The sequence below is a fragment of the Leptonychotes weddellii genome, chromosome 1 (genome assembly GCF_054177405.1).
Source record: "Leptonychotes weddellii isolate Sample4059 chromosome 1, ASM5417740v2, whole genome shotgun sequence".
Taxonomy (NCBI): domain Eukaryota; kingdom Metazoa; phylum Chordata; class Mammalia; order Carnivora; family Phocidae; genus Leptonychotes; species Leptonychotes weddellii.
In genome coordinates this window covers 192,019,209-192,047,029 of record NC_138369.1, presented here as the reverse complement: position 1 = coordinate 192,047,029, position 27,821 = coordinate 192,019,209, and the positions used below count along the sequence as shown (strand labels likewise).

Sequence of the window (27,821 nt, the reverse complement as noted above, 5' to 3'; positions counted from 1 at the left end):
CCCCCCACCCTGGCACACACAGCACCCTCTGAGCCTCTCCTCTGCACACCCGGCCCCGGAGAGTCTCCAGCGTCTGTCCCAGGGAAGCGGGGCTCAGGTCACGCTGGGGCCCCTCCCTCCTGCGGCAGCTCTCCAGAACCAGCTCAGTCTTTGCCGCCTCAGCCCCTGGCCAGCTCTGTTGCTCCCCGAAACCCTCATGGCTCTGACCCAATCGAGCAAGCTGCCCCCTGGCCGGGTCCAAGCCTAGGAAGGTGGGCCTCTGGGTGGATGGGGCCATATGGCCCAGAAGGTCAGTGTCATGTCCCAGCCAGCAGCATCCACCCAGCACCCTGTCTGCGGCCTCGAAATGCTGAACAGCACACCCACCCCCTGGCGTGCCAGGTTTGTAAGATCTCATCCCCCAGAGACCTCTGCTTTCTTCCTCTCTGGTCACAACGTCTACGACACTTGGAAATTTTCATCACTTTAAAGGATAAGCTTGTGAGTTCAGCAGAGAAGGTAACTGGGAGGAGGAGAAGAGGGGCCTCCTAGGGGGCCACGCCCTCCCACTGTTGGGTCTTGGAGGCTCAGGGGAAGCAAGGTCACCATCCCACCAACAGCAAAACCACACGGAGACATCACAAGAAAGGGAGCTGTGGCCGGATAGCCCTCATGAACACAGATGCAGACGTCCTCAGCAGAATATTAGCAAAGCAAACCTAACAACACATAAAACGATTTATACACGGCAACCAAAGGGGGTTAATCCCGGGCCGGCAAGTTTGGCTCACCATCTAAAAATCAACGTCATCCATCGCATCAACACGGCAAAGAAGGGAAACTGCCGAAGCAGCCTGTGACAAAGCCCCACACTCACTCAGGATGAAGTCCTCAGTAACTAGGAGCAGAGGGGACCATCTCAACTTGACAAGGCGCATCGGTAAAAAGAACCTCGGCTCACTTCGAACTCAGTGGTGAGAAACTGGAAGCTTCCCTGCCAAGATCGGGGCAAGGATGCCGGGTCCCTACTGGGCCCGGACACCAGGGCTCGGGGTCTGGAGTCTGCCCTCGAGGGGCCAAGCTGACTGTGGGGCCCACTGCAGGATGACTGGGGGGCCCTACGGGACAAGCAGAGGTATAGCCCGTGGGGTGCTTGGCCGCTCCGGGTGGCCTCTGGCAGAGACCGCACTGGCCCAGCTCTGAGGCTGGCACCTGGGGTTTGGGCAGCTCTGGGCACTGTGTACAGCTGTCCCCAGTGGACTCGAGGGACCCCAGGCCCGGGAGGTCCCCAGAGTGAAGCCCAGAGCTCACAGGCAGCCACGGTGTGGTCAGCGTACCACTGTGATGACCTTTTTCTGGAAAGCTCTCTGCCTGACCCAGCTCAACACAGTTCCTTCCCTCGGGCCGCCTCTGTGCCTTCGGACCTGCCCAGCGGGCCCACCTGATGCCCCATGAGGAGTACGCACGCAAGCCCAGGAAATGCTGACTTCGCCCGGCAGAGCAGGGGGTGGACGCGGTCCCCGCGTTTCTTATCTGTGTCCTCTGTGGGATCTGCCAGCACAGCCCAGCCTGCCCGCTTCGGCGGCCCCCGCCACACCAGCTCCTGAGAGGGTACGGGCCTGCTGCTCACGTCCCAGCCGGAGGGCCTGGTGCTGGTTCCGGGCCCCTGGCTGGCGGGGAGGCGCACCAAAGGGACGTCTCGGCTCCCGGCTCACCCAGGCACCTCTGCGGGTGTCCTGCCCCTTCCCTGGCCCCGCAAGCCCCCTGGGACAGCTTCTGCATGTCCCCAGCACTGCAGCCGTGTCAGGCAAGGGGCCTGGGCCCCCCGACCCAAGCCGGTGTCCGCTTCCTGAAGCAGGAGCTCAGGGCCGTCGGGGGGGAGGGGGACAGCGCATCAGCCTGAGGCTGTGTGGCCGAGGCTGCTCGCACCTCCTGGGCGGTTGAAATCGGCCACTTTGTTTACCGCGTCTGGGGCTCCTGCCTGTGGGGGCTGAGACGGTTCTGGGGTGTCTGTCCCTCCGGGGGCAGTGGTGGTGGTGGGGGACCACAAGATGCTGAGGCTGTGAGCCTGCGTTCCAGACCAGGGCCCGCCAGAAACATGCAGGCCTGGACGGGAGCCCCCCCCCCCCGAGTGTGCGAGCTGGGTGGGCGGTCTGAAGGGCTCAAGACGTCAAACCTCACCCCCAGCCCCTTCTCAGACGTGCCAGGGTCCTGGGGCTGAGTCACCCATCTGAAGGTTTCTTGCCAGGGAGGGCTCCCGCAGCAGCCCCTCCTCCCCAGCCCTGGGCCGCTTGTGAGTCTGGGGTGGGGGGCTCAGCAGCACCCGAGTTACCTGTTTGGCAGGGAAGGTCCGGGCACACGATCTGAGGGTCTAGGAGCAAGGAAAGAGGCCAGGCGTCCCAGTCAGTGGCCACCGGCCGGGCCCTTGAATGTCCCGGCCACTTCCGCCCGCCGCACGTCCTCCTTCCCCTGGCACGGACCCGGGCTGGGCAGGCCGCCGCTCACCTGGGCACAGGACGTCCTCCATGTCGTCGATGAACTTCTCGGCCACCAGATCAGAGAAGAGGGTCATGTTCCGCACCTGCTGCGGCTTGTCGCATGCGATGGAGTAGAGGTTCTCGCTCTCGTGCCCCTCGTGGAACATGTCCCCAATGCCAATGGCTGTCACCGTGACGTCGTGGTTGCACAGCGCCCGCAGGTTGAGGTCGTCGTCCCGGGGGTCGTGGCGGCCGTCCGTGATGACCACCGCAAACACGCGGGTCTTCTGGCGCCGGCTCTCCTTGATGAGCTGGTTGTAGGTGAACTTGAGGGCTGAGGGCGTCCAGGTGCCGCCGGCGATCCACTCCAGGCTCTTGACGGCCTCCTTGAAGCTGGATAGCGAGTCGACGCGCTCATCGTCCAGCTGGATGGCCTCAAAGGTGCCCTCATGGCTATACTGCACCACGCCCACGCGGGTCCCTGCGGTGGCGGGCCGGGCATCAGTGCCGCCCGCTGCCCCACCCCGCACGGCCCGGCCCCTCGAGCGGGGCCTCAGCGGCTCTGGGCAAAGCTGACGCCATCCCCTGATGTCTGTCTGTCCACCGCCTCCCGCGACCCGGCCTCCCTCCCTGCTGGTGCGTGGGGCCTCCCAGCTCCCCTCGCCCCACGGCAGGCACGGCTGACCCGTCTCTGACTTGGGGTCCTTGGCAATGGCCCCCAGCCTGTTGACCACGTTGATGACGAAGTTCTTCTCCAGGGTGAAGTTGGTGTAGCCAATGCTCTCGGAGCTGTCGATGACGAACACCACGTCCAGGGCCCCGCACCGCTTCTCACAGTCTGCCGGGAGGGGCAGGGTCGGCGGCGGGGGGGGGGGGGTCAGGTGGCTGTGTTCACTGACCCCGGGCCCTGGGACACAGGCCCGAGGCCCACAGCCAGGTGCACGAGCGGGAGGGCGTGACCCAGGCGGATGACCCTGACCCCCAGACCAGAGCCCTCCAAGGACACTAGGGTCCTAGCTCCTCCACCACGGGGGCGCCGAGACTCACCGCAACACCCACACGTCTCCCTCACATAGGTCATGACATCGCACTCCTGCAACATAGGGGCGTCAGTCCCGGCCCGAGAAAGCGAGCTCCTTGGAGGGGCCGAGAAGGGGCTCCTGGGAAGTCTTCAAGCAAGCTCCTGCTGACCTCTGGCCTCACCCCTGCTGCCCTTGCTTTCCCATTTTAGGAGGGAGGGGAACGCGGATTCCATCCCTGCCTGACACTTACCGTGAGGCCGGGGTCTCCAGGGGGGCCGGGCTCTCCCTGGAGGAGGAAGGGTGACAGTGAGAAGTGGCATGGGTCTGGGCTGAGGCTGGGCAGCCCCCCACACCCTGTGCACTGGCATGACCCTGAGGTTCGGGGTGGCCCAGGGCTGTGACCTGAGGGCTGGAGGCACCAGCAGCTGACCTACCTTGGGTCCTGGGGATCCTCTCGGCCCCCGAGGGCCGGGCTCACCAGGGGGACCGGGATCTGCCTGAGGAGCGAGAAGGGCAAGTGGGCGGTGGCCTCAACCTTGGGTGTGTGCCCCCTCCCCCCCCCCCCCGCGGCTCCCCTGTGCCCCCGGCCCGGGGTACTCACAGGCTCGCCCTTCTCGCCTTTCCTCCCGGGCTCTCCTTTGGGACCAAAGTCACCTCTGCCCCCCTGAGACACAGAACATGTCAGCCCGGGGTGGGGAGCTCGGCACGGCCCCCCTCCCCCAACCAAGACCTCCGGGGGGTCTGCCATGGGAACGGACGTGCTCTTGTCAGAATGGCCTGTGCCTGGCGGTTGGGTGGGTTACGGGCCGCGTTTCGGGAGAGGCGGGGTTTTCGGCTGGAGAGTGGCGAGCGCGCTCAGAGCGCAGCACAGGAAGCTCGCTGGGGCCGAGTGTGAGCTGAGGGGCGTGCAGGCCGCCCCGCGGTGGGTGCGGAGGAGGCCCGTATACATACGTACCTCAGGGCCGGGTGGGCCAGCCTCGCCTTTCTCTCCCTGGGAAGCAAGCACAGGCCACCGTAACTCAGCACAGAACCCGAAGGGCTGTCCCTGGGGCGGGAAGCTGGCTCTCCTGGGGACCCCGAGATCTCTGGAAGCCCCCTCCTGCCCCCTTAGGGTGGCCTCAGTTACACAATCTGTGTGAAGCCGTGAGCGCCATGGGTGAAGGCTACACCACCTGCCCTGTGTCTGGGACAATAGGATCCCGGGGGTCTCTGCCACAGACGAGTGACCCCCAGGCCCACTCACCCTCGCCTCGACCCCCAGGAGGGAGGCCCTCGCAGGAACTAGTGGGAAGCTTCAGGGCCTCCCAGGGCCCCCCGGCCCCTGCCAGGACTTACGGGTGTTCCTCGGGGTCCTGGGTAGCTAAATCCAGGCCTGCCGGGGTCTCCCTGTGGGAAAGGGGGGCTGGTCAGCGAGGGTCCAGTGGGAAAGGAAGAGGCTGAGCTGGCATTTGGCTGAGGATGAGGACGGACGGGGCTGGGCTGTTGGTCTGGGGGGCTGTGTGTGCAGTCCCAGCCTCGGGACGTGCTCCCCCCGAGGGAGACACAGGAGGGGCTGCCCGGCCCCCGCAGGTCCCGCACGCCAAAGGGGCTGGCCGGGCATGCTCCTGGCAGCCTTGCTCGGGAGCTGAGAAGGGGCTCAGCCTCCCTGCGGCCAGTCTTGCCCAGCGGGGTAGGGGACATACCTTGGGACCAGGCTGTCCTGACTCTCCACGGGGACCAGCGTCACCGGGGTCTCCCCGAGATCCCTGAGGGCAGAGAGAACATGGAGTCGGCACAGGTAAGGACTGACCACGTCCAGCAACACTACCCTTCTCCCCTGCTGCCCTATGGGGACCGGGCAGCCGGGGTTCACTTCTTCCAGGTGCCCCATCTTGGCTCCCAGGCCCCGCACCCTGCGTCTCCCTCGCTGCCACCTGCCTGATATAGCTGGACCCCTCAGGGCAGGACGACCGTGGGAGGTACGGTCCCCCCCCATGCTTCTGCCCGAGCGTGTCATGGGGACCATGTCCTGAGGACAGGAGACCCAAGCAGCACTATGGCGGGGGGGATGGTGAGATTGAAGGGCAGCGAGGGGCCCGAGCCCCAGAGCCACGGGGCCCTCCCAGGTGTCCTGCTACTGACCTTATTCCCGGGCTCGCCCAGAGCCCCCTGAGGCCCTCTGGGTCCAGGCAAGCCTCGGTCTCCCTGGAAAGAAAGGACATCCCTTTGTCAATCACTGCAGATTATGCGGGAATGGGGGGGTGCCCCTGCTGGGCGGGGGGGGCAGGGGGTCCCAGTTACCCCCCACAACCGGGGAGCTGGGTGCCTGCCCCAGGAGGACGAGTGGCCTCACTTACCTTGGCTCCTTTGTTGCCAACCTCCCCAGCCAGACCCCGGGGACCCTCAGGGCCAGGGTCTCCCTGTGAGCAGAGAAGACGAGTCAGTCTCGGGCATGTGGAGGGAGTGGAGGAGAGGGGATCATTTAACTCCCTAGAGAGGGTGATACTGGAACTCAGCCCTGCCCACTGAGTCTCATGCCCCAGGGAAGGGACTGCCACCCATTTCCCGGAGGGGAAGCCCCTCCTTCAAGCCCTTGACCCACATCTTGCAGGGAACTGTCAGTCCTCTGATTTGCCACAAAGACGTCCTGAGTCAGCTACAGGTCTGGTGTGTCTACAGTGGGAAGCTGCTGGGTGGAGTTGTGCACGGCACTCATGAAGCGGGCCTTACCCTGCCCCTTCATGGGGGTCACCTGTCTGCCTCCTGCTTTCTGAGAACCTACAGGGGGTGCTCCCTCAGGCGGCCAGGTACCAGGGGTCACTTTTTTTTTTTTTTAAGATTTTTATTTATTTGAACGAGAGCAAGAGTGAGAGAGAGCACAAGCAAGCGGAGGGGCAGAGGGAGAAGCAGACTTCCCAATGAGCAGGGAACCTGGCGTGGGGCTCGACCCCTGGACCCCGGGATCATGACCTGAGCGGAAGGCAGACGCTTCACCAACTCAGCCACCCAGGTGCCCCTGGGGTCACTTTTGTTTTCCTGGGTGGACCGTGGTGGGGGGATTGTTGCTTGTCCCTTGTCCCAGGGCCCTGTCGACCCCTTGGTGAGACCCTGGTGCAGAAGCAGCGATGGCCAACGGCTCCCCCTCTCAGCCACTCACCTTCTCACCCTTGGGGCCGTTGCTGCCTGGGCTGCCCTTGGCTCCTGGGTCCCCCCTGCGCCCCTGCAGAGAACAGGTACGTAGGTGCGGGGCCTGATGGTGGGCCCACGTGGGGACCCCCTGCTCTGCTCTCCTCACTCGGGCTTTGGGGGAGGGGCCTGGTCCTCTGTCGGGTAAGACTAGTTGCAGTCAAGGATTTAGGAGATGAGGGGCTCCGGTCAGCGTGTAAGACCGGGTCAATTAGGAGTTTTAGTTGATGTGACTGGGGCCCAGCTTGGACCGGCTCTCAGCATGGTCACTCGGTCCACTTCCGGACCAGGCCTCGGGATATTTCCCCTTTGAGGGCCAGCCCTGCCATGAGCCACAAGGGGACAGGTGACGTGGGGACACGAGGCAGTTCCCAGGCAGGGGTGCAGCTGAGCCCGGCCCCGGCCAGCAGGGGTTCTGCCCTACCCTGAATGCTTCACTGGTGGTGCCCAGAGCAGGGTCTGCAGGAGGGGCGAGGCAGGCAGGCCGGGGCCGGAGGGGACAGCCCACCCTGGCCAGCAGCCACTGAGCTCGGGGCCCCAGGCGCCGGCAGCAGGACAGAGCATGAACTCACAGGCTCGCCTTTGGGTCCTCGGGGCCCAGGTCCACCCTTGGCTCCTTTCACACCGGGACTTCCCGGGGATCCGTCGTTGCCTTGGTAACCCTGCAGAGAAGAGCCACGTCGGCCCCACAGGGGAGGGCCCTGCGGAGCGCCCTCGCCCCCAGCCCGGCCACCGCTGGGTGGGAACAGGTCTGCCTCAGGTCGCCCAGCAGCAGGGCCGGAGGGCCTGGCGAGGGTGCCCACGCCCCTTACTGCCCCTCCCCCGTCTGGGTCAGCGGGCACGGCTGGTGTGTGGCCGGGGGCACTTGCCTTGCTTCCTTTGGCCCCGCTGTCTCCTGGGGGTCCTCTGCGTCCTGGGCGACCAGGATCTCCCTGGAAAGGTTGGAGAAATCAGGCTTGTGTCCCTGAGACGTTGGCAACAGGCCCGTGCGGCTGCACAGGTCAATCTGTCCGATAGGCGCCCCGTCCGAGGGGGCTGCCTTCTTGGGAAGGGCGGCCATGCCTGCTCCTCCAGAGGCCCAGGCAGCCAGGACCGTGGATGCAGAACAGCCAGGGCGCCCAAGAGCTTGGCAAAGGGGTCTGCGAGGCCTGGGAGGACGGTGGCTTGGTTGCTGGGGCCACTCGGGCACTGCGGAGCCGTCTGACTGGACACATAGTCCTGAGCTAGCCACACACTGGCATTTCCGGGCAAGGCACCCCACGCCCCCGGGCGTGAGCGCCACGACCCCTCAGGCAGGGCACTCCTAGGCCTCCTACCCCGAGAGCCAGTTTGCAGGGACAGGCCCTCTCTGCCGGGCTTCTTGGCCAGGCTGCCCCCTGCACAGCCCCCTCCCCGCTCAGAGGCCTGGCGCTGCCCTCAAAGGCCCATCACCTTGGCCGGACAGCCTACCTTGATGCCCTGGTCCCCTTGCTCCCCAGGGTTGCCGGCTTCCCCTGCGTATCCATCGGGGCCCTGCAAGACAGGGTGACAGGGCCGTGCTGGGCTTTCCCCAGGAGTCCAGATGAGCAGAAGCCTCATCTGGACTGAGGCTCCGCCTGGGTCTGGGCTTCCAGAACCCACCGTCAGGACTCCTAGGAGCACTGCCCCCGACCTGCCTCAGAAGCCCCCGAGAGTATTTCCTCATCGTGAGACCACAGCTCTGGCTGAACCCTGGGTGGGGGTCAGGGAGGGGCAGGGAGAGGCTGAAGGAAGGGTCCACTCCAAGTGACTCCCAGCTTCCTTGCTGCAGCTCGAGGGGCTGGCCGCCACTCTGCCCACCCCCGCCACGACCCTGCATGCCCCGGAGCTGGGGTTGAACCCCAGGAGGAGCACCAGCTAGCCTTACCCGACTCCCTGGGTCTCCCTTGCAGCCCGGAGGCCCGATGCGCCCCAGCTTGCCCTGGAGGAGAAGAGGGGGGCAGAGGGTGGGTCAGGGTCGTGCACCAATGATGGGCGAATGTGCAGGGCAGTCCCCTCCGCTTCACACCCAGCGGGCACCCAGCTGTGTGTTTCAGGGCCTGGACAGTATGGCGGCCTCTCTGTGGGTGGCAGGGAGTCCCTGGGATGCAGCTGCAGCATGCGGGTGGCCCACCAGTCAGGCCAGGCTGGGGAATTCCTGCGAGCTGGTCCTCAGAAGCAAATGTCCACTCTGGCTCTTGCCATGTTCTTATTTGTCCTGCGTCCCTGGCTAGGTGCCAGTGGGGGCCGTCCAGCCACAGGCTGTGGGCAGGGGCCAGGGGGGCCCAGGGACCCCAGGTAAGGACCCAAGGGTCTCGGGGAGGCTCTGCTCACTCCTACGTCAGAAATGCTGACGTGCACCCGGCCCGGGGAGGGGGCCCGAGACGCACTCTACCTTCTGTCCATCGGTCCCGTTCTTGCCGGCCAGGCCAGGGGCCCCCTGGAGGGAGAGGTGTAATCGTCAACCCATGGAGCAGCAGGAAGGTGGGGTGCCCTGCCCGCCGGCCCACACGGCCCGCTTACCTTCCGCCCCTCGGCTCCAAATTCACCCTGTGCAGGAGGAAAGCGAGGCCGGTTAGCTCGGCGTCCCAGACACCACTGCCTCAGGGCCCAGGTCTGCCTCGGGCGGAGCAAGAGGCCAGAAGGACCCCAGAGAGGGCCGCCCCCCGCAGGACGCCTGCGCCCCAGTCAGGGCCACGGACTCGCTGACGGATGCAGCTGGGGGCTGGTGCCGAGCTGGAGCCACGGCCACGTCACAGTCTCACCTTCTCTCCTTTGAAACCAGGAACACCCTGAGGTTGGAAGGAAGGAAGAGCAGCGTTACTGCAACGCCCACCGGCTCGGGGGACAGCAGGGCTGGTGGCCAGCCTCCGGGGAGAGGCATGACCAGGACTCGGCGGGGTGCTCGGTTCAGGGACAGCATTCAGGATATTGAGGCTCTTGGCTTCTCGCGTTGGGGGTGAAGGGGGCGGGCGGGCCGGAGACACCCTGACCCTGTGGGCCAGCCCCACCTGGCCCAGGCAGCCCTTGGCTTGTCCCCCGCACCCCCCCTCAGCCACGGGGGCAGGGCTGGCAGCGACTTGCCTTGGGTCCTGGGAATCCAATGGGGCCTTCGATGCCTGGGTCCCCCTGTGGAAGAACGAAGAGCCGCGGCTGAACCCCAGTCCTGGGGACTCGGGGCCAACGGGGCAGGGGTGCAGAGGGCACTCACCTGTCGTCCCTTCTGCCCGGGCTCTCCTGGCTCGCCCATGTTGCCCTTGGCGCCCTAAATGCAGATCATGGAAAAAGGGATAAACTAAGGCAGGAAGCAGGCAGGCGGGCAGAGGCTTCTGAACTGGTGTGTGTCCTGCTTTGGGGGCTCCTCCATGTCCCCTCAGATGCTGCCGTGGGCGCCCCTCCCCCCATGGGAGGGCCACTGCAGCGAAGCTGCCTCCGTGGACACCTCCACGCCTGGGCCGTGGCGGGTGGCAGAGCCACGGAGGACTGGGCGCGCAGCAGCATCCGGCTGGCGACCCGGCGGGCGGGCGTCTACAGTCCTACTGGTCTAGACGGCTCCTTCCAGATTTAGAAAGAGGGAAACAGGAAGCTGCGTAGGGATAACCTCCAGACGGCTCGTCTTCCCAGAGGTCCCTTCCCTCCTCTGCCTTCATGTTCGGCCTCTGACCAGAACTACTGGTCGGTCAGGCACCCTGGTAGTGAGTTTGTAAGAAGTGGGTGCTCCTAATGGATTAGCAGACGCCTGTTTCAGGTTTCCTGCATGAGCTTCCTTGCTTTACCAGGGCGCTGCAATGGGCAAAGCTAATAATAAAAAAGCATCCCTGCTTTTCTCAAAATGCCATTTAAGAGGGAGATAAAAACTGAATTTTAGTTCATCCAGGATCAGAAGGGCTGAGGTCATTCCAGGGGCATGTGGCCCCACGTCTGGAGCTGAAGAGAGGTCGGGGCTTCCTGGCAGCTGACCCCGTGGGCAGTCTGGGCGGCTTACCTTCTGTCCGCGGTAGCCCTTGGGGCCGGGGGGCCCGGGGATCTCCAGACAGCTCACCTTGTAGCACTGAAATGAGAAGCAAGTGGTGTAGAGGAAGTGGGCGCAAAGAGCCCCAGGTGGGGGGCCGAGGACCCCTGGGCGGTGGGCCATCGGGAGCACGGGGCTGGATGGAGGAGCAGACTTGGGAGGTGCCCAGGAGGCCCCCGAGCCCTCAGGCACTCTGGCCGAGTCTGGGAGAACCAAAGTTACACAATGGCCGAATGCAGGAAGGATGGAAGAGCCCTCGGCCAGGCCCCACGAATGCTCGTGTGTGAGCAGCTGTGCCAGAAAAGGGCGCCTTTGTAGGAGCCTCACTGAGTGGGAAGAGCCGGGGCCGGGGATGCACAGGGACGGGGGGATGCGAGGGGCCCTGAGCTGAAGTCCCGAGCTGGGTGCCACCTTCCCTGTCCTCTTGGCCCGGAGCTTGGAAGGTGACCCCGAGCCTCGCCCCTCATCCACTTGGTGTGTGCTGGGTGAGCGACCCTAATGCCGACCCTTGGGTTTAAACAGCCTAGTTTTGGCCGGGAGCCCTTCATCCAAACGTAGGCTCTCAGGCCCGACATGGAGCAGAAGGGTCTTGCTCCCTGGCCTCCTCCCGTTTGTCCTAGACCCAGGGAGCAGCGGGGTGGCTGGTGCAGTGATCATCTCTGTGGGGTGAGCGCCTCAGAGGCCCAGCGGGCAGCACCCAGCCAGGGTGGCAGGACCGGAAAACGCCTCTCACCTCTCCATAGGCTTCATGTTTCTGCAGAAGAGACCAAGAAATGCTACTTAGCTGGAGCCGGAGATTTGGGTGAGAATGCCCAGGCTTACCCTCACAAAGGGGTAAACTGAGGCCCAGAGCAGAACACTGCCCACTGCCGTAGTGGGGGAGCAGGCCCCAGGGCTCTGGCCTCCACCCTCCACTCCTGGTGCCCAGTGGGCAGGGCGTGGCCCCGGGGGCGGCTCACCATGACCTTGATGATGCGGTTGATGGTGTCTTGGTCGATCTCCAAGTCGGGACGCACAGTGGCATAGTTGTTACGGTAGAGCTCAAGGGGCATGCTGGCCATGTCCCGCAGACCCTGCTCGTTCGGGTTCTGGTCGGGGGCCACGGTGAAGATCCGGATGCCCTCCTCGCGGGCCCGCTCAGCCTGCAGCTTGATGCCCCCGCACGGGCTGCCAGTGACGTAGCCGTCGGTGATAACCACCGCGAAGTGGACCCCACCCTTGCCCTTGAGCTGCCGGATCTCCTGGGTCATGTTGGCCAGCGCGCAGTCGGTGAAGGTGCCCTTCCGGATGGAAACGATGTTCTCCAGGCTCTTGGTGAAGGAGGCCCGGTCGCTGTCCGGCGGGCTGAACACCTTCACCACGTCGGAGAAGTGCAGGCCTCCGTAGCGCCAGCTCAGGGCTACCTGCTCCAGGTAGGTCTCGTCCTGCAGCTGGCTGATGAACTGGCGCACGAACTGTCTCATGTGGTAGAGCAGGCTGTCGATGGGGGACTGCATGGTGACGCTCTCCGAGGTGTCCAGCACGAAGTACACGTTGATGGGGCAGTCGGCCTTCTCTGGGGGGGCACGGGACGTATCACGGGCCTGCCTGTGTGGAGGGCCTGCAGTGCGAGCCCGTTGCCAGGCCTTGTGCATGTGGGCGATCTGGGCTCTGCCCCCAGCGTGGCCCCGCCGCACCCCTTTCCTACCCACACCGGGCCTCAGCCCCCACAACCCCTACCTGGGCAGCTGTTCCTCTCAGAGGCACCGGGGGCGATGATCTGCGGCTGGGCACGGAGGACCCCCAGGAGCCCCCAGAGCAGGAAGGCGGAGCAGGGGCCTCGGAGCATCTTGGCAGCACTCATGCACCCCGACGTCCTGCAACAGGGAGAAACAGCCACTGCAGACCGCGCCAGTGCCCCTCCGGGACCCCAGAGCCCCCTCCCCAGATGGTGGAGGCAGCCAGGGAGACGCCCTCTTCCCTCGCCCTAAGTGGGGCCCACGCACACGCAGTGGATGCACAGACTGCAAGCTTTGGGCTTGGTTCCGGGTGGGTTTCAGACGTCTGTGGCCCGTCCCTGCCCTGTGGGGGCTAGGTGCGCTAAGCAGACAGGTGCATTCTCGGAAACTGAAATGCCAGTGGTGGGCGCTGGTGACAACAGAGCCCTGCGTGGGGGGCTCAGCGGGTAGTGACTGGGGACGGGTGCCAGGGGAGGAGAGAAAGGGCTGGGGTGGGGTGGGCCTTGGCACTGGATGCCAGCTATCCACGTGACCCCATGCTGACAGACTGGGGGAAGGACCTGATGCAGGATGGGGGCTGGGATGCAGACGGGCCTCAGGGGCTGGTAGGCAGCGAGTGCCAGGGTCCTGCTCGGATGGGGGGGTTTCCCCAGAGGGGGTCGCCGTGCCCTGACACATCTCTGTGGGAATGGAGGGTTCCCTGCTGCTGGCTGCCTGCCTGGCAACCAGATGGGGGGAGAGGACCTGGGGCATGGGGAGGGGGGCTGGGCGGGTGCTGGGGACCAGGAGAGACAAGAAGGGGCTCGTCCTGGTGGGACTCTTGGTTCACACAAACGCCTCACGGCTTCCTGGAGTCCCCAGAGCAGAGGGCAGACCCAGGGGAATATAGGGACTCATGGCCTGCAAGTGGGGCGTGCAGGCAGGCTGGGCCCTCAGGGGACTGGGGGGGAGGTGGTGCCTGGAGAGCTTTGGGGGCCCTCAGGGGACTGGGGGAGAGGTGGTGCCTGGAGACCTTTGGGGGAAAGCGAGGCATGGGGGCACTTTGGTGCTGTTTTCCTGGTGATGCCCCTCAATGCATTTTTGAGAGGAGGTAGATGGATTTTGGGGGGCAGATTTAAGTATCACTTGAGTTTAAGGTGAGAGGAGCTGGTCCTGGCATTGTTAGGGGTGAACAGGACATGGCCCTGCCTCCCCAGCGTAGGTCATGGTCAGGTCAAGAGGTCATGACCCTGGAGGTAGGGGCTGTGACCCAGCAAGGTCGTGACAGTTGCCCAGACAAAGCAAAGCCCAGTGGGTGTGCCAGGGAATCCAGGCAGGCTTCCTGCATGAGGCGACAGAAGTGTCTAGACTGAGGGGACTGGCCAGAAGAAGGGGAGTGCCTGACTCAGGGAAGGTTCATTCAGGGAGGGCTGGGATGGAGCTGAGAAGATGGTGAGAGACAAGCCAGGGGCCCTGAAGAACCCGGAAGCCAAAAGGATGTTGGTGGCAACGGTCAGAGAAAAGAGGTCCAGAGCCATCAACTCCGCATGACAGCCAACGTGGGGACTGCGGGAGGTCAGCAGGGCGGGGTGGGGGCCGGTCAGGGCTGAGCCCTGGGATGTGGGTGCAGCTTTGTCCTCCCCTGCCCCTCATCCTGCTGGCCCACAGTGGGGGAGCTGTGAGTCCCGTTCTGCTGTGGGAGGGAAGGGGTTGCCGAAGGGCCAGGGACTCTGCAGCTACCTTGGCACCACTCCCCGTGCGTGTGCACACACCACACCAGTCACACATATCACACACACCCTCGCACACACTACCACACACACAATCAATTCAAAGAGGCCCCCATACTAAAGTGTACTGCTGGAAAATGCCACTCTCAAAGGAAATGAAGAATTCTAAAAATAATCTACGCAGGAGAAAAACACAACAGCAGCAACAATATATATATATATATAAAAACAACATCTAATGGGAAGAATGATTTTGGTGTCATGGTGGGCAACCCCCGAGGTGGGCCCAATTCCTCCTGCTTCCTGGTGCCACCCTCTCACGAAATCCTCACACACTCAGCTGTCACTGGTCTGCCTATATGACCAACAGCTCAGCACGCAGATGACGGTGTGTGCCTCCCAAGATAAGCTCACAGAAGACATCATGGCTGCTACCTGGCCCTCTCTTGGGGTCCTCACTGGGAGGAAGCTGACGGCCATCACATGAAGGCACTCACGCAGCCTTCCAGAAGCCCAAGAGGGAGGGACTGAGGCCTCCAGCCAACAGCCAGGTGAGTGAGCTGTTGCAGAAGGACATCCTCAGCCCAGTCGAGACACCAGCTGAGCGAAGCCCTGGCCAATCCCCTCGACTTTGACTGCACCTTATTAGGGACCCTGAGCTAGAGCCACCTAGCCAAGTCATTCCTGACCCAAATCAATTATGACACAGTAAACGCTTATGGTTTTAAATTACTAAGTTCTGAGGTAACTTATACATAGTAATAGATAACTAATTCAGGCACCAAACTTTTTCTCCACAATATTTTATACAGAAAAACAATGAGACAGTAACTAGAGAATTTTGAGGGGAAAATAAAATGACCCAAAGATGTCTGCCTAGTCAACTTAGCTTTCATGTAAAGGATAAAAGTCTCAGCTATAAAAGGGCTCACCTACATACCATTCTTAAAAAAATTCTGCAGACAACAGAGAAAGGAATAAAAGTAAGTAAGATAGCAAAGAAACTTGAGGAATACAGTAAAATATAAAAAATGAAGAAAAAAGGAACCAGAAAGCGCAATTACTATCACTTGGATCAGCTATGACAATATATGTGAATGCTTTAAATTCTTCTGTTGAAGACAAATGTTCCCATGCACCCTGATGCTTATAGCAGCATTATCACAATAGCCAAACTATGGAAACAGCCCAAGTGTGCATTGACTGATGAGTGAATAAAGAAGATTGGTTCATATATACAATAGAACATTACTCAGCCATAGAGAGGATGAAATCTTGCCATTTGCAATGATGTGGATGGAACTAAAGGGTATTATTGTAAGTGAAATAAGTCAGTCAGAGAAAGACAAATACCATATGATCTCACTCAAATGTGGAATTTAAGAAATGAAACAAACAAAGGGGAAAAAGAGAGAAACCAAAAACCAGACTCTTAATATAGAGAAGACACCGATGGTTACCAGAGGGGAGGTGGGTGGGGAGAAGGTTAAAGCAGGGGATGGGGAGCCAGGGATGCACTTGTGATGAGCACCAGGTGATGTAAGGAAGTGTTGAATCACTATATTGCACCCCTGAAACTAATATAACACTATGGTAACTCTATTGGAATTAAGATTAAAAAATGGATAAAGAAAATGTGGTATATATATATATATGTATGTATGTACATAAACAACACAGACACATATACACACAATGGTATACTACTCAGTCATAAAAAAGAATAAGATCTTGCCATTTGTAACAACATGAACCTAGAGAATATTATGCTAAAGACATAAGTCAGACAAAGACAAATACCATATGGTTTCACTTTTATGTGGAATCTAAAAAACAAAACAAATGAACAAATAAACAAAAACAAAAATAGACTCATGAATACAGAGAACAAACTGGTGGCTGCCAGGGGAAAGTGGTGGGGGATGGGTGAAGTAGATAAAGGGGATGAAGAGGTACACATTTCCAGTGATAAATGAGTCATGGAGATAAAAAGTAGAGCATGGGGCACACACTCAGTAATAGTGTACTAGTGTTGTGTGGAGACGCATGGTGACGACACTTAAGGTGGTGAGCAGAGCTGAATGTACAGAACTGTCGAATCACTATGCCATACATCTGAAATTAATATATGTCAACTATACTGCGATAAAAAAAGGAAGAAAAGAAAAAAAAGATAAATATTCCTAAACTGGATCACTAAACGAGACCCGTTTGGATGAGGTCCGTGAGTCATACTGGAGGTTGTCACAGACAGTGCAGAGGAAAGCAACGCAGGGTGAGACAGAGAGGACAGTGGTGGGACAGCATGGGAGCCCGACCAAGTTGAGACAGAAGGGCGAGGGATGGTGCCAAGGACAAGATAAAGGCTGCTTATGAGTCTAGCTATGAGTCTGTATGTATCAGGTTTCATAACAAAATTATATAAAGTAAAAGTGGTGAAAAATTGAAGAAAAAGCTGACAAACTGCAATCATAATAGAAGACTTTAACTCACGTTTGAAAGTTCTTGACAGATCACATAAACAACAAAAAAGAGGATGTGAATGTCCTCTTTTATAAAACTTTGATAGCAACAAGTAGGGAATATGTATTTTCCAAACATTTGGATTTGGATAATGTGCATGGAACACACACACACCTGCCTAGCTATCATCTATATCTATCTTTGAAACCTACAAGTAGGGAATGCATGTTCTTTTAAAAATTTTACAAAATTCAATCCTAGAGTAACCATAAAAGCAGCTTTAATTAATCTTTTAAAAAATCAGAAATTGGACATGAAATTTTCTGAACCACAATACAAAAGCAGTCACTAGTAAGACAAAAAAAAAAAAAAAAATCAGAACACCTGGAAATTTAAAAAACTCTCTCCTGCTAAAACTACATAGGAATTAGGGACAATGACAATGTTATACATATAAACAAATATGAGAAGGCCAAAGCTATAATTAGAGGACAATATATAGCCTTAGATGCTTTATGTTGTAAGATAGGAAATTAGCGTAACAAATTAGGCACATAGTTGAAGAAGCTAGGGACAAAAATAAATTAACAACATGAATCTCAGGAAAACAAGAGAAAGAAAATAATAAGAAATAAACCAACTGATTAAAAAAAACCAACAGGAGAATTATAAATATATATATATCTAAGAGCTGGTTCTTTGAAAAAGCCAATAAAGTAGAAAAATTTAATCAGAAATGAAAATGATGAAGCACAAATGTAGTAATACACAAATTTAGGAATGAGTAAAATAATATAATGGTAAGTAAAGAAGGTTTTTAAGAGCATACCAAGTGCAGCTCTAAGCTAATGAACGTGAAAGACCAGGTTCTGGGCAAATCTTGAGACAAGGTGGGGACCTGACTGGACTCTGCCTGGGAAGGACTGGAAACGCTGGCAGGGGATGTGCCCCAGGGCTCTGCTCACATGGATTTGGGAGAGTTCTTTAGCATCTTCAAGACAAATACTTCTCTACTATTTAGCCTGTTCCAAAACATAAAAAGATAAGCTTTTCAATTCATTTTTAAACTTGGAAAAACCCAAGACCAAAACTTGATAAAAGAAATCCCTAAAAGAAACTCTGTGGACAAACCCCACTTTGGAATACAGTTGCAAAAACCCTAACAGATGTTAGAACATAAAATCCAGTAGCATATCAAGGACAACTGCACCAGAACTGGACAAAGTCAGTTTAGAAATACAATGATGATGCAACACTACAAAGTACATTAATGTAAGGCACATTAATATAAAAAGAAAATCATGTAACTGCTTTAATGGTGCCTGAAACATCCATTGCTGATTGGAAAAAAAAAAAAAAGGCAAAACTTGATAAGAAATTTAGGAGTTGAATTAACATTATAAAGCATATAAGTTTCAAATTGACAACCAAGATCATATTTCATACAAAAACTGATATAGGGGTTCTTCCTTCAAGAATCTGGACCATTCCACTTGATACAAATGCACACATACCCATATACTGAAATCACACCCTTCCTGATCTCACGGAGTCCACCGTGGACCTGATCCTGCATTAAAAACTGCTGCACTCAAAGAATGTCTACGAGAGCACAAGAAAGAGACACATAAGACAAAGAGTGCTGCTCTCACCCATTATTCAGAGTTGTGTTGGAAGCCAATGCAATATGACTGTAAAAAGAAACAAAGTATAAATCTTGGAAAGGGAAGAGGTGGAAACTGTCCTCACTAAATGGGAAATCGAAAACCCAATTAAATCAACTATACAAAGTTTAGGGGAAGGAGGGGGATTCAGTGAGACAATTATAAGAAAAATATATACAAAAAGCTATAGATTTTCTTCTATCAGCAACAATGAATTAGGAAGTTTAATGGAAAAATACTATTTACCCTAGCAACAAAAATGACATAAAGTTAAGGAGTAAACTTAAGAATCTAAGAAAGTGCAGGACTTACTAAAAAATCTCAAACATTTTCTAAGGAACACTTTGGAGAGACGAACCTTGTTTCTGGATGAGAAACACAATACTTAAGAATCTTAGTTATTTCTAACGGAATCTATAATTGAATGTAATTTTGATTAGAATCTCCAAGGAATATTTTTGCCTTTTTGCTTGTACATGTGGACAGAATGAATCTAAGGAAGAATAAGTAAGAGTAGCTGAGAAAAACCAGAGAGAAGAGGTGCTGAGGGGACTTGTGCTATCAAGGGCAAATGAAAGAATAAAATCAGAGCAATAGGGCATCTGTGGTTTAGTGGTGGAATAGCAGCAACACGCAAGATGACCCACAACTGAAGAGGCAAGATGGTGGCCCATCAGAGCAGCGAAGGGGCTGGGGGCCGGGGGCTCATGGCATGGCTAGAGGCAGGAGTCATCTTACCCACGTCCGGATAAATCCCAGAAGGGAGTGCAAAACACGGACCAAAAAGTCTCTGAAAAGGATGGATGAAGTGATGAGGAAATATCTTCTGTGGTTACCAGACGCCAGCTACACCTTCTCCTGTAAGGCCCACACCCCCCCCCAGGCACTGGTACTGCTACACTTCCCACCTCACACAGGACACTGACCCAGCACGGGGAGCTTGCCCAGGGAGCTCAGCTAGCAGCCACGTGGCACGGCTCAGGGTCCACACTCTTTCTTTCTTTTTTTGAAGATTTTATTTATTTATTTATTTGAGAGAGAGCACACGAGCACAAGAGGGGTGGGGGGGCAGAGGGAGAGGGAGAAGCAGACTCCTCGCTGAGCAGGGAGCCTGATGTGGGACTCGATCCCAGCACCCCAAGATCATGACCTAAAGTTATAATTTATACTGGTTTTATATATGTAAAGCCAGTATAAGTTCAGGATGTGTGTGTATATATGTACATATACACACACGTATTGCTGTCACAAAACTACATTTTTATATATTGTGTGTTCAAAGCATAACCAAATATTATTTTTAATGCATTAGTTTCTTAAATTATGTAAAAAACAAAATGTGGAGTCACATACCATTACCACAATAAATTAGCTTTTATAAATGCTCATGTGTTGATCTTTACTGAGACCTTTATTTCTCCACATGGCTTCAAGTTACTGTCTAGTGTCCTTTTATTTCACCCTACTGGACCCCCTTCAGCATTTCTTGTAGGTCAGGTCTAGTAGTAATGAACTCCCTCAGCTTCTGTTTATCTGGGAATGTTTTAATTTTACCCTCACTTTTGGAGGACAGTTTTGCTAGATATAGAATTTTTGGGTGACAGGGTTTTTTTTTTTCTTTTTCTTTTAGCATTTTGAATATTATCAGCCCACTGTCTCTGGTCTCCCAAGTTTCTGATGAAAAATCTGCTGATAATCTTATTGAGGATACCTTGAATATCATGAGTTACATCTCGTTTGCTGATTTCAAAATTTTCTCTTTGTCTTTTGATAGTTTGATGATGGTATGTCTCAGCGTGAGTCCCTTTGAATTTATCCTACTTGGAGTTCATTGAGCTTCTTGGATTTTATGTTCATGTCTTCATCACCTGGGAAGTTTTGAACCATTATTTCCTCACCTAATTTCTTTGCCGCTGCCTCTCCCTCTTCTCCTTCTGGGACTCCCATACCATGCATGCAGGTTCTTTAGGTTCTGTTCACTTTAATCTTTTTTCTTTCTGTTCCTTAGACTCAATAATCTGCATTGTCTTATCTTCAGCTTCACTGGTTGTTTCTTCTGTCTGCTCAAATCTGCTTTTGAATTCCTCTAGTGAAGTTTCCATTTTTATTTCCATTTTATTGTATTTTTCAGCTCCATTATTTCTTTTTGAATTCTACCATGGGTTTCTCTTTATTGATATTTCCATCTTATTCAGACATTGTTTTCTTGACTTCTTTAACGCCTTCCTTTAGTTTTTCGAGCATCTTTAAGATGGTTGTATTCAGGTCTGTGGCCACTAGGTACACCATCAGGTCTTTTTCAGGGATAGTTTCTGTTGGTTTATATATATATGTTTTCCTTAGAATGAACCATACTTTCCTGTTTCTTTGTGCTTTGTGATTCTTTTGTTGAAAATGACATTTAAATCTAATAATGTGGCATGTCTGGAAATCAGATTCTTCTTCTTCTCTAGGGCTTGCTGTTTGTTTATTTATTTACTTATTTTATTGTTAGGCTGTCTCTGTGCCAAGGATCAGCCTGAAGTATAAGGTGTCCTCAGGTGTTTCCTGAGCATACATCTTCCCTGAACATGTGCAGTGCTCATCTAATTTCCCCCGTATATGCAGTTGCATTAGAATGTCCTAGTCTTCAATGTCTGGCTCCCCAAAAAAGAAAGAGAAAAGTGAATAGGGAAAAAGGGTGCCAATACTTTAAATCCCCTGGAGTAAATTCAGCCAGAGAAGGAAGGGAGGGGCTTGCAATAATGGGAGAAGGTGAGACAACAATGGCAGCCTCCATGGGTTTAAGAAGAAAATATCATAGAAAGTATCTTCTCTGATCACAATGGGATGACGTTAGAAGTCAATAACAGAAGTAAAACTGGAAAATTCACAAAATTGTGGAAGTTAAAGACTCACTTTTAGACAATCAGTAGATCAAAGAATAAATCACAAGGGAAATTAGAAAATACTCAGAGACCAATAAAAATGAAAATAAAACATGCCAGAATGTACGGAACACAGTGAAAGCAGTGTTTAGGAGGAAATTTACAACTATACATGTTTTCATACAAAACCAAGACAGAGCTCAGGGGCATCTGGGTGGTTCAGTCGGTTAGGAGTCCAACTCTTGATTTCAACTCAGGTCATGATCTCAGCGTTGTGAGATTGAGCCCTGAGTCAGGCTCTGCACTCAGCAGGGAGCCTGCTTGAAGTTCTTTCCCTCTGCCCCTCCCCCTGTTCATGCACAGGTACACCAGGCACATTCTTTCTCTCTCTAAAATAAATAAAAAAATCTTTTTAAAAATTAAAAAAAAAAACACAAGAAAGAGCTCAAATCAACAACCTAACTGTACAGCTTAAGGAACTGGAAAAAGAAGAACAAATGAAACCCAAAGCTAGCAGAATGAAGGAAATAATAAAGTTTAGAGCAGAGTTACATGAAATATATGACAGAAAAGCAACAGAGAATAACAATGATACCAAAAATTCGTTTTTCAAAAAGATCAACATCGACAAACCTTTAGTGAGATGAACTAAGAAAAAAAGAGAGAAGACTCAAATTACTAAAATCAGAAATTAATGTGGGGACATTACTACTGATTCCACAGAAATAGAAAGGATCATAAGTGAGAACTATGAACAACTGTATACCAACAAGCTGGATAACCTAGGTGAAATGGGCAAATTCCTAGCCATGCAAAACCTCAAAACCATGAAGATATAGAAATTCTGAACAGATCTATATGGAGTAAGGAGATTGAATCAGGAACAGAAAATCTCCTGACAAAACAAAAAACAAACCCTACATCTGATGGCTTCACTGGTGAATTCTACCAAACACTTAAAGAAGAACTAACATCAGGGGCGCCTGGGTGGCTCAGTAGGTAAGTGTCTGCCTTCGGTTCAGGTCATGATCCCAGGGTCCTGGGATCAAGCCCCACATCGGGCTCCCTGCTCCGTGGGAAGCCTGCTTCTCCCACTCCCACTCCCCCTTGTTCTCTTTCTCGCTGTGTCTCTCTCTGTCAAATAAATAAATAAAATCTTTAAAAAAAAAAAGAACTAACATCAATACTTCTCAAATTTTTCAAAAACAAGCTGAAGAGGAGGGAATATTCCCTCACTCATTCTATGATGTTGGCATTACCCTAATGCCAAAGTCAGACAAAGACACTACAAGAAAAAAAACTACAAACCAATATTCCTATTGAACACTGACACAAAAACCTTCAACAAAATATTAGCAAACAGAATTCAATAGGATAGTAAAAGGATTAAACACCATGAGTAAGTGGCATTTATTCCTGGAACACAAGGATGAATCAACATATGAAAATTGATCAATGTAATATAATCCACACGATCTCAAAAAATCTTTTGATAAAATTTAACATCCTTTCATGATAAAAACATCCCCAAACTAGGAATAGAAAGAACCCACCTCACTATAATAAAAGTCATATATGAAAATTCCACAGCAAATATCATACTCAAATGGTGAGAGACTGAAAGCTTTTCCTCTAAGATCAGGAATAAAGCAAAGATGCCTACTTTCATCCCTTCTATTCAACATAGTATTGGAAGTCCTCACCAGAACAATTAGGCAAGAAAAAGACATAAAAGGCACTCAAAGTGGAAAGGAAGAAGTAAATTATTCCTGTTCACAGATGATAGGATCTTACATGTAGAAAACCCTAAAGATCCCACAAAAGGAATTCTTAGAATAAACCAACAGAGCAAAGTAGTAGAATACAAAGTCAATACACAAAAATCCATTGCATTTCTATATACTAACAATGAACAATGCAAAACAATTCCATTTCCATTAGCATCAAAAGAATAAAACATTTAGGAATTACCTTTACCAAGGAGGTAAAAGACTTATTCACTGAAAACTATAAAATCTTTCTGAGAGGAATTAAAGAAGATATAAACAAATGGAAAGATAGTCCATGTTCATGGATTGGAAGACAATATTAGGATGTCAATACCACCCAATGTGATTTACAGGCTTAATTCAATTTCTACGAAAAGCCCAATGATGATTTTTGCAGAAATAGAAAAAGCCAAAATGAAATTCGTAAGAAATCTCAAGAAACCTTGAATAGCATAAACAATCCTAAAAGAGAAGACCAAAGCTGGAGGACTCACACTTCCTGATTTCAAAACTTACTACAGAGCAATAGTAATGAAAACAAAGTGGTACTAGCATGAAGACAGACATATACACCAGTGGAGTTGGATAGAGTCCAGAAATAAACTCTTGCATACACATTCAAGTACTTTTCAACAAAGGAGTCATGATCATTCAGTGGGGGAAAAGACAGTTCTTTAGAACAAATGGTGTGGTGAAAACTGGCTATCCACAAGCAAAAGAATGAAGTTGGACCCTTACCTCACACCATACACAAAATTTAATTCAAAGTGGATCCATGATCTAAATGTAAGACCTAAATCTATAAAAGTTTTAGAAGAAGTGTAGGGCAAAAGATTCACAACATTGCAGTTGGCAATGATTTCTTGGATATGACATCAAAAGCACAAGCAACTAAAGAAAAAATAGGCAAATTGAACTTCATGGAAAATAACACATTTTGTGTATGAAAAGACACTATCCACAGAGTTAAAAGCCAACCCTATAGAATGGGAGAAAGTCTTTGCAAATGACAGATATGAACAGGGATTAGGGTCCAAAATATATAGAGAACTCCTAAAACTCAAAAAGAAAAAACTTGATTCAAAAATGGGCAAAGGACTTGAACAGACCTTTCTCTACAGAAGACATACAAATGGCCAATGGACACATGAAAAGATGCTCAACATCACTAATTATTAGAGAAAAACAAATCAAAACTGTAAGGATATCACCTTACACTCATCAGGATGGCTAATATTAAAAAAATCCCCAGAAAATAACAAGTGTTGGAGGATGTGGAGAAATTGGAAGTGTTGGTGGGAATGTAACATGGTAGAAACTCTGTGGACAACAGTATGGTGGTTCCTCAAAAAAATAAAAATAAAATTACAATATGATCTAGCAATTCCACTTCTGGCTATATACCCCCCCAAATTAAAAGCAAGATCTCAAAGAGATATTTGTATACCCATCTTCATTGCTCACATTAGTGATTATTTACAACAGGCAAAACAGGGAAGAGTCCAAGTGTCCACTGACAGATGAATGGATAATCATAATGTGGTACATTCACACCAGGGCATATGATTCAGCCTTAACGAGAAAGCACATTCTGACACCTGTGCCGTGAGGGCATGATGCTCAGTAAAATAAGCCAGTGACAAAAAGGTAAATACTGTATGATTCTAATTATATGAGATGCTTAGACTATCTAAAAAATCATAGATAGAAAGTAGAATGGAAGCTCGCAGGGAGGGAATGGGGAGTTAGTGTTTGATGGGTATAGAGTTCCCGTTTTTCAAAATGAAAGGAATTTCAGAGATGAATGGAGGTAACAGTAGCACAACAATATGAATCCACTGAACTCTACACTTAAAAAATGGGTGAGATAATAAATTTTATGTTGTGTGTATTTTACCACAATTTTTAAGAAAACTGGGGGAGAAAGTTCCTACAGATTAGTAGAACTGAGGACTCATTAGGAACATGGGGGAAATCGTAACCAGGCAAATGGTCAGTAATCAAAAAATGCTGAATGCACAAAAATCGAGGACGTGCAGACAGACCAACAGCACGCCAGTCCTCATCTAGGACACCGGCGTACAAGAAAGAAAAAACGAACAAAACCAAAGTGCAGTATAGGGGGCTGTGGAGAATACCAGAGTCCCTCTTCACTTTTCTGGTGAGTATCTGACCGCAGGCATGAAAGCCTCGACACTTTTCAGAGCTTTAGACCCACAGTCTGCTCTCCTGGCAGCAGGGGCTCTCACAGCTGGATGCCCGCCCTCCACTTGCTTATTTTAGCCACTGCAATGGGCCACCACGAGGCTGACCACCGGTGTGGCGTGGAGTGCTGACATGTTTAGGTCAGCGGGGAGGGTGTGCACACAGTCTGTGGAGAATGTTGCTCTATGATATAGCCCAATGCCTGCACTGACCCTAGGGTGGGGGCTGGGCCCCGCCAGGCCCTGTTCAGTGAGCAGCGTCCCAGGACCCTTGCTTCTCTGCAGGTGTGCCCCACACCAGGGTTCCCACCCCGCGCCCCCCACCCCCTGCCGGCTTTGCACAAATGTGTGAAAGAAGCCAGAGAAAGGACTGATCCACTGAAACGTGGAAAGAATCAAACTATTTGTGGTTTTCTTAAAATAATCACAAGAGGGGCGCCTGGGTGGCTCAGTTGTTAAGCGTCTGCCTTCGGCTCAGGTCATGATCCCAGGGTCCTGGGATCGAGCCCCGCATCGGGCTCCTTGCTCAGCGGGGAGCCTGCCTCTCCCTCTCCCTCTGCCGCTCCCCCTGCTTGTACAGTCTCTCTCTGTCAAATAAATAAATAAATAATCTTTAAAAAATAATCACAAGAACTAGGTTTTTCCAGCATCATAAAGCATTTTGTGGGTGCAAACATGGTCTTCCCACACTCTGTGCCCTAGGAGACCCTTAGCAGTCCTGGCAGGTAGGAAGTTCAGGTGCTACTAAGCCCAGCCTGGTTCTGCAGATGAGAAAATGCTGGCCGGGGTACGGCCGGGCCAAACCCTTCGCCACGGCCCCCAGCTCCTTCTCCCAGGCACTGGCCCTCCCTTCTCTGACTGGCCCAGCCCAGGGAGCTCGTCTGAAGACCTCCCTGCTGCCCACAGCTCCCCTGCTGGCCAGTGATGCAAAGTCACTGCTGGGTGTGACAGGCACTGCCCAGTGCAGGGACCCGAGCTCCGTCCAACCAGGGGGCCCAGTGGCATAAGCCCGACTCTGCATGTTGCCTTCCCTGTGGCTTCCCAACAGACTCCCCCAGCAATGCCCCCCCCACCACGGGCTTTGCTGGCCTCCCAGGTTACTTTCCTTAGCAGAGGGTGGCAGCTTCACGGTGGCCGGAAGGGCCCAGGGGCCCATCAAGACCTGAGTCCTGCTGAGGGGACACACCTGGGCCCCTTGTGCCCACCCGCTCCAGTCTGGCCTGGGAGACTGCGGGCCACCTAGGCTGGGGGCTCAGGCCCACTCCCTGGCCCTACCCTCCTGCCTCTGGATGACGTCAGGAAGGCAGAAAACAAGGAAGGCAGACAGCGTCCCTCCTCAGAGCCCCAAATGCCTTTTTGGTTGTTAAACAAATATAAGACCATCTCTGGGCCCAAACTCCTTTACTGGAAGAAAAAAATCAGAAATCTGTGGATCTTCCGCTTTCTTCTTTTGGTTATTAAACTAAAAGTGAAGCTCCTTTCCTTGGGGACCGTTGGGTGGATCAGGGGTGTGGGGCCGCAGCGACGGTGTTCTCGCTGGGTACGGGGGACGGTGACCCATGTGGGTCCCGAGCAGGACGCCTGCACTCCTGAAGCACCGCCCTGCGTTTCTGGCGGTGTTGTGATTAACAACAGCAGAGACCTCGCAGCGGGTGACCCACCCACTCCCACCCCAAAGCCATGCTCTGAGCGAGTGGGCCCCCAGGGTTCTGCTAAAGTGAGTGAGGAGTCCTGGAGGGTGTGGGGTCTGGCCTAGCCCGGGAGCCATCACAGGCTCCATCAGCCTGTGCTCCGGCTTCACCCCAATGCCCACCATGCAGCCCCCTGTAGACTTCTGATGTTGGGGGGGTGCCCAGTGGGCCACTTCCAGCCTCAGAGGAATGGAGGACAGGCTGGGCTCCTGCTGATTCTGGGGTGGGGGTAAGGTGGGGGTGTGACCTGTCCTCTCCACTGGGGTATCAGAGACCCTCTGTCACCTGAAGAGTGCCTGGGAGGCCCTGGAGAGCTCACTCTAGCCACGGGCACTGCATCCAGAAGAAGGAGGAAGAGCCTCTCCATCTTGAGCCCAGGGAAGGGGGGCCAGCACCACTGGAGATCCTGTGCCCAGGCCAGGTGAAAAGGGTTGGTCTTCCCGCGGGGGTGACTTGGGCTCCCCAGCCCTCTGAATGTGATCTCCAGGCCAGAGATAAAAACCAAGCCTCCCAGGAACCAGCCAGAGGTCCGACTGAAGATGCTGAGCCCTCGGGGCTCTTTGGTGACCCAGTGGTGGCGGTGACGGTGGCGAGGGCTCCCCAGCTGTCCCAGCAGACAGTCTCTGCACCGAGCCCAGGAACAGGGAGGAATCCCCCCACCCAGCCCTGCCCCAGAAGGGGCCAAGGAGGGGGCGGCCAGAAACTTAACTCTGCGGCCCCTGGTCCCAACGCGCGACGCTCCCCTAAGGAGCGCCCTGGGGAGCTCGGGGGAAGGGCAAGTGGCGGCAATGGGGCCACCAGGCCGGCGTGCCCCCCACGCCCGGCCCCCCGCGGCGCACTCGCTGCCACAGGGGAGACCAGCCCGCCCTGCCTGGGGGAGGGCCCCGCCCGGTCACAGCCCGCCAGTGCGGGGCCGCGGCTCCAGGCGGGTCGCGGGCCGGCCGAGCGGCGCTTACCTGACCCCGGAGCGCGCCGGGCGCCCTCGCTGGACACGTCTAGAGGAGCTCAGGGTCCTGGTCGCCGAGACGCGGGCTCCGAGCGGGCAGTAGGGAGGGGTCCGCGGCGGGGGCCGCCCACTTCATAC

At 54.0% G+C, this 27,821-nt stretch overlaps 1 protein-coding gene across 4 annotated transcripts in view; it reads right to left on the bottom strand.

Moving 5' to 3' along the window:
• Positions 1 to 27,815, bottom strand: part of COL6A2 (collagen type VI alpha 2 chain) — a 31,994-nt gene extending 4,179 nt beyond the window's left edge. For 2 of the 4 annotated variants that reach the window (XM_031041957.2, XM_031041958.2), the window contains exons 1-27: positions 27,694 to 27,815; positions 12,372 to 12,508; positions 11,612 to 12,252; positions 11,386 to 11,406; positions 10,626 to 10,691; positions 9,852 to 9,905; positions 9,725 to 9,769; positions 9,406 to 9,432; positions 9,164 to 9,190; positions 9,036 to 9,080; positions 8,529 to 8,582; positions 8,093 to 8,155; positions 7,513 to 7,575; positions 7,216 to 7,305; positions 6,615 to 6,677; positions 5,815 to 5,877; positions 5,600 to 5,662; positions 5,161 to 5,223; positions 4,814 to 4,864; positions 4,434 to 4,469; positions 4,080 to 4,142; positions 3,913 to 3,975; positions 3,729 to 3,764; positions 3,504 to 3,549; positions 3,142 to 3,294; positions 2,485 to 2,937; positions 2,312 to 2,350 (exon numbers count right to left, since the gene is read on the bottom strand). In XM_031041957.2, the coding sequence (XP_030897817.2) occupies positions 2,312 to 2,350; positions 2,485 to 2,937; positions 3,142 to 3,294; positions 3,504 to 3,549; positions 3,729 to 3,764; positions 3,913 to 3,975; positions 4,080 to 4,142; positions 4,434 to 4,469; positions 4,814 to 4,864; positions 5,161 to 5,223; positions 5,600 to 5,662; positions 5,815 to 5,877; positions 6,615 to 6,677; positions 7,216 to 7,305; positions 7,513 to 7,575; positions 8,093 to 8,155; positions 8,529 to 8,582; positions 9,036 to 9,080; positions 9,164 to 9,190; positions 9,406 to 9,432; positions 9,725 to 9,769; positions 9,852 to 9,905; positions 10,626 to 10,691; positions 11,386 to 11,406; positions 11,612 to 12,252; positions 12,372 to 12,495 (2,512 nt within the window). In that variant the 5' untranslated portion in view covers positions 12,496 to 12,508; positions 27,694 to 27,815. The remainder of the gene's footprint in view (positions 1 to 2,311; positions 2,351 to 2,484; positions 2,938 to 3,141; positions 3,295 to 3,503; positions 3,550 to 3,728; positions 3,765 to 3,912; positions 3,976 to 4,079; positions 4,143 to 4,433; positions 4,470 to 4,813; positions 4,865 to 5,160; positions 5,224 to 5,599; positions 5,663 to 5,814; positions 5,878 to 6,614; positions 6,678 to 7,215; positions 7,306 to 7,512; positions 7,576 to 8,092; positions 8,156 to 8,528; positions 8,583 to 9,035; positions 9,081 to 9,163; positions 9,191 to 9,405; positions 9,433 to 9,724; positions 9,770 to 9,851; positions 9,906 to 10,625; positions 10,692 to 11,385; positions 11,407 to 11,611; positions 12,253 to 12,371; positions 12,509 to 27,693) is intronic. The other 2 variants (XM_006745839.3, XM_031041959.2) reach the window with 1 other exon arrangement.
• Positions 27,816 to 27,821: the final 6 nt, after the last annotated feature.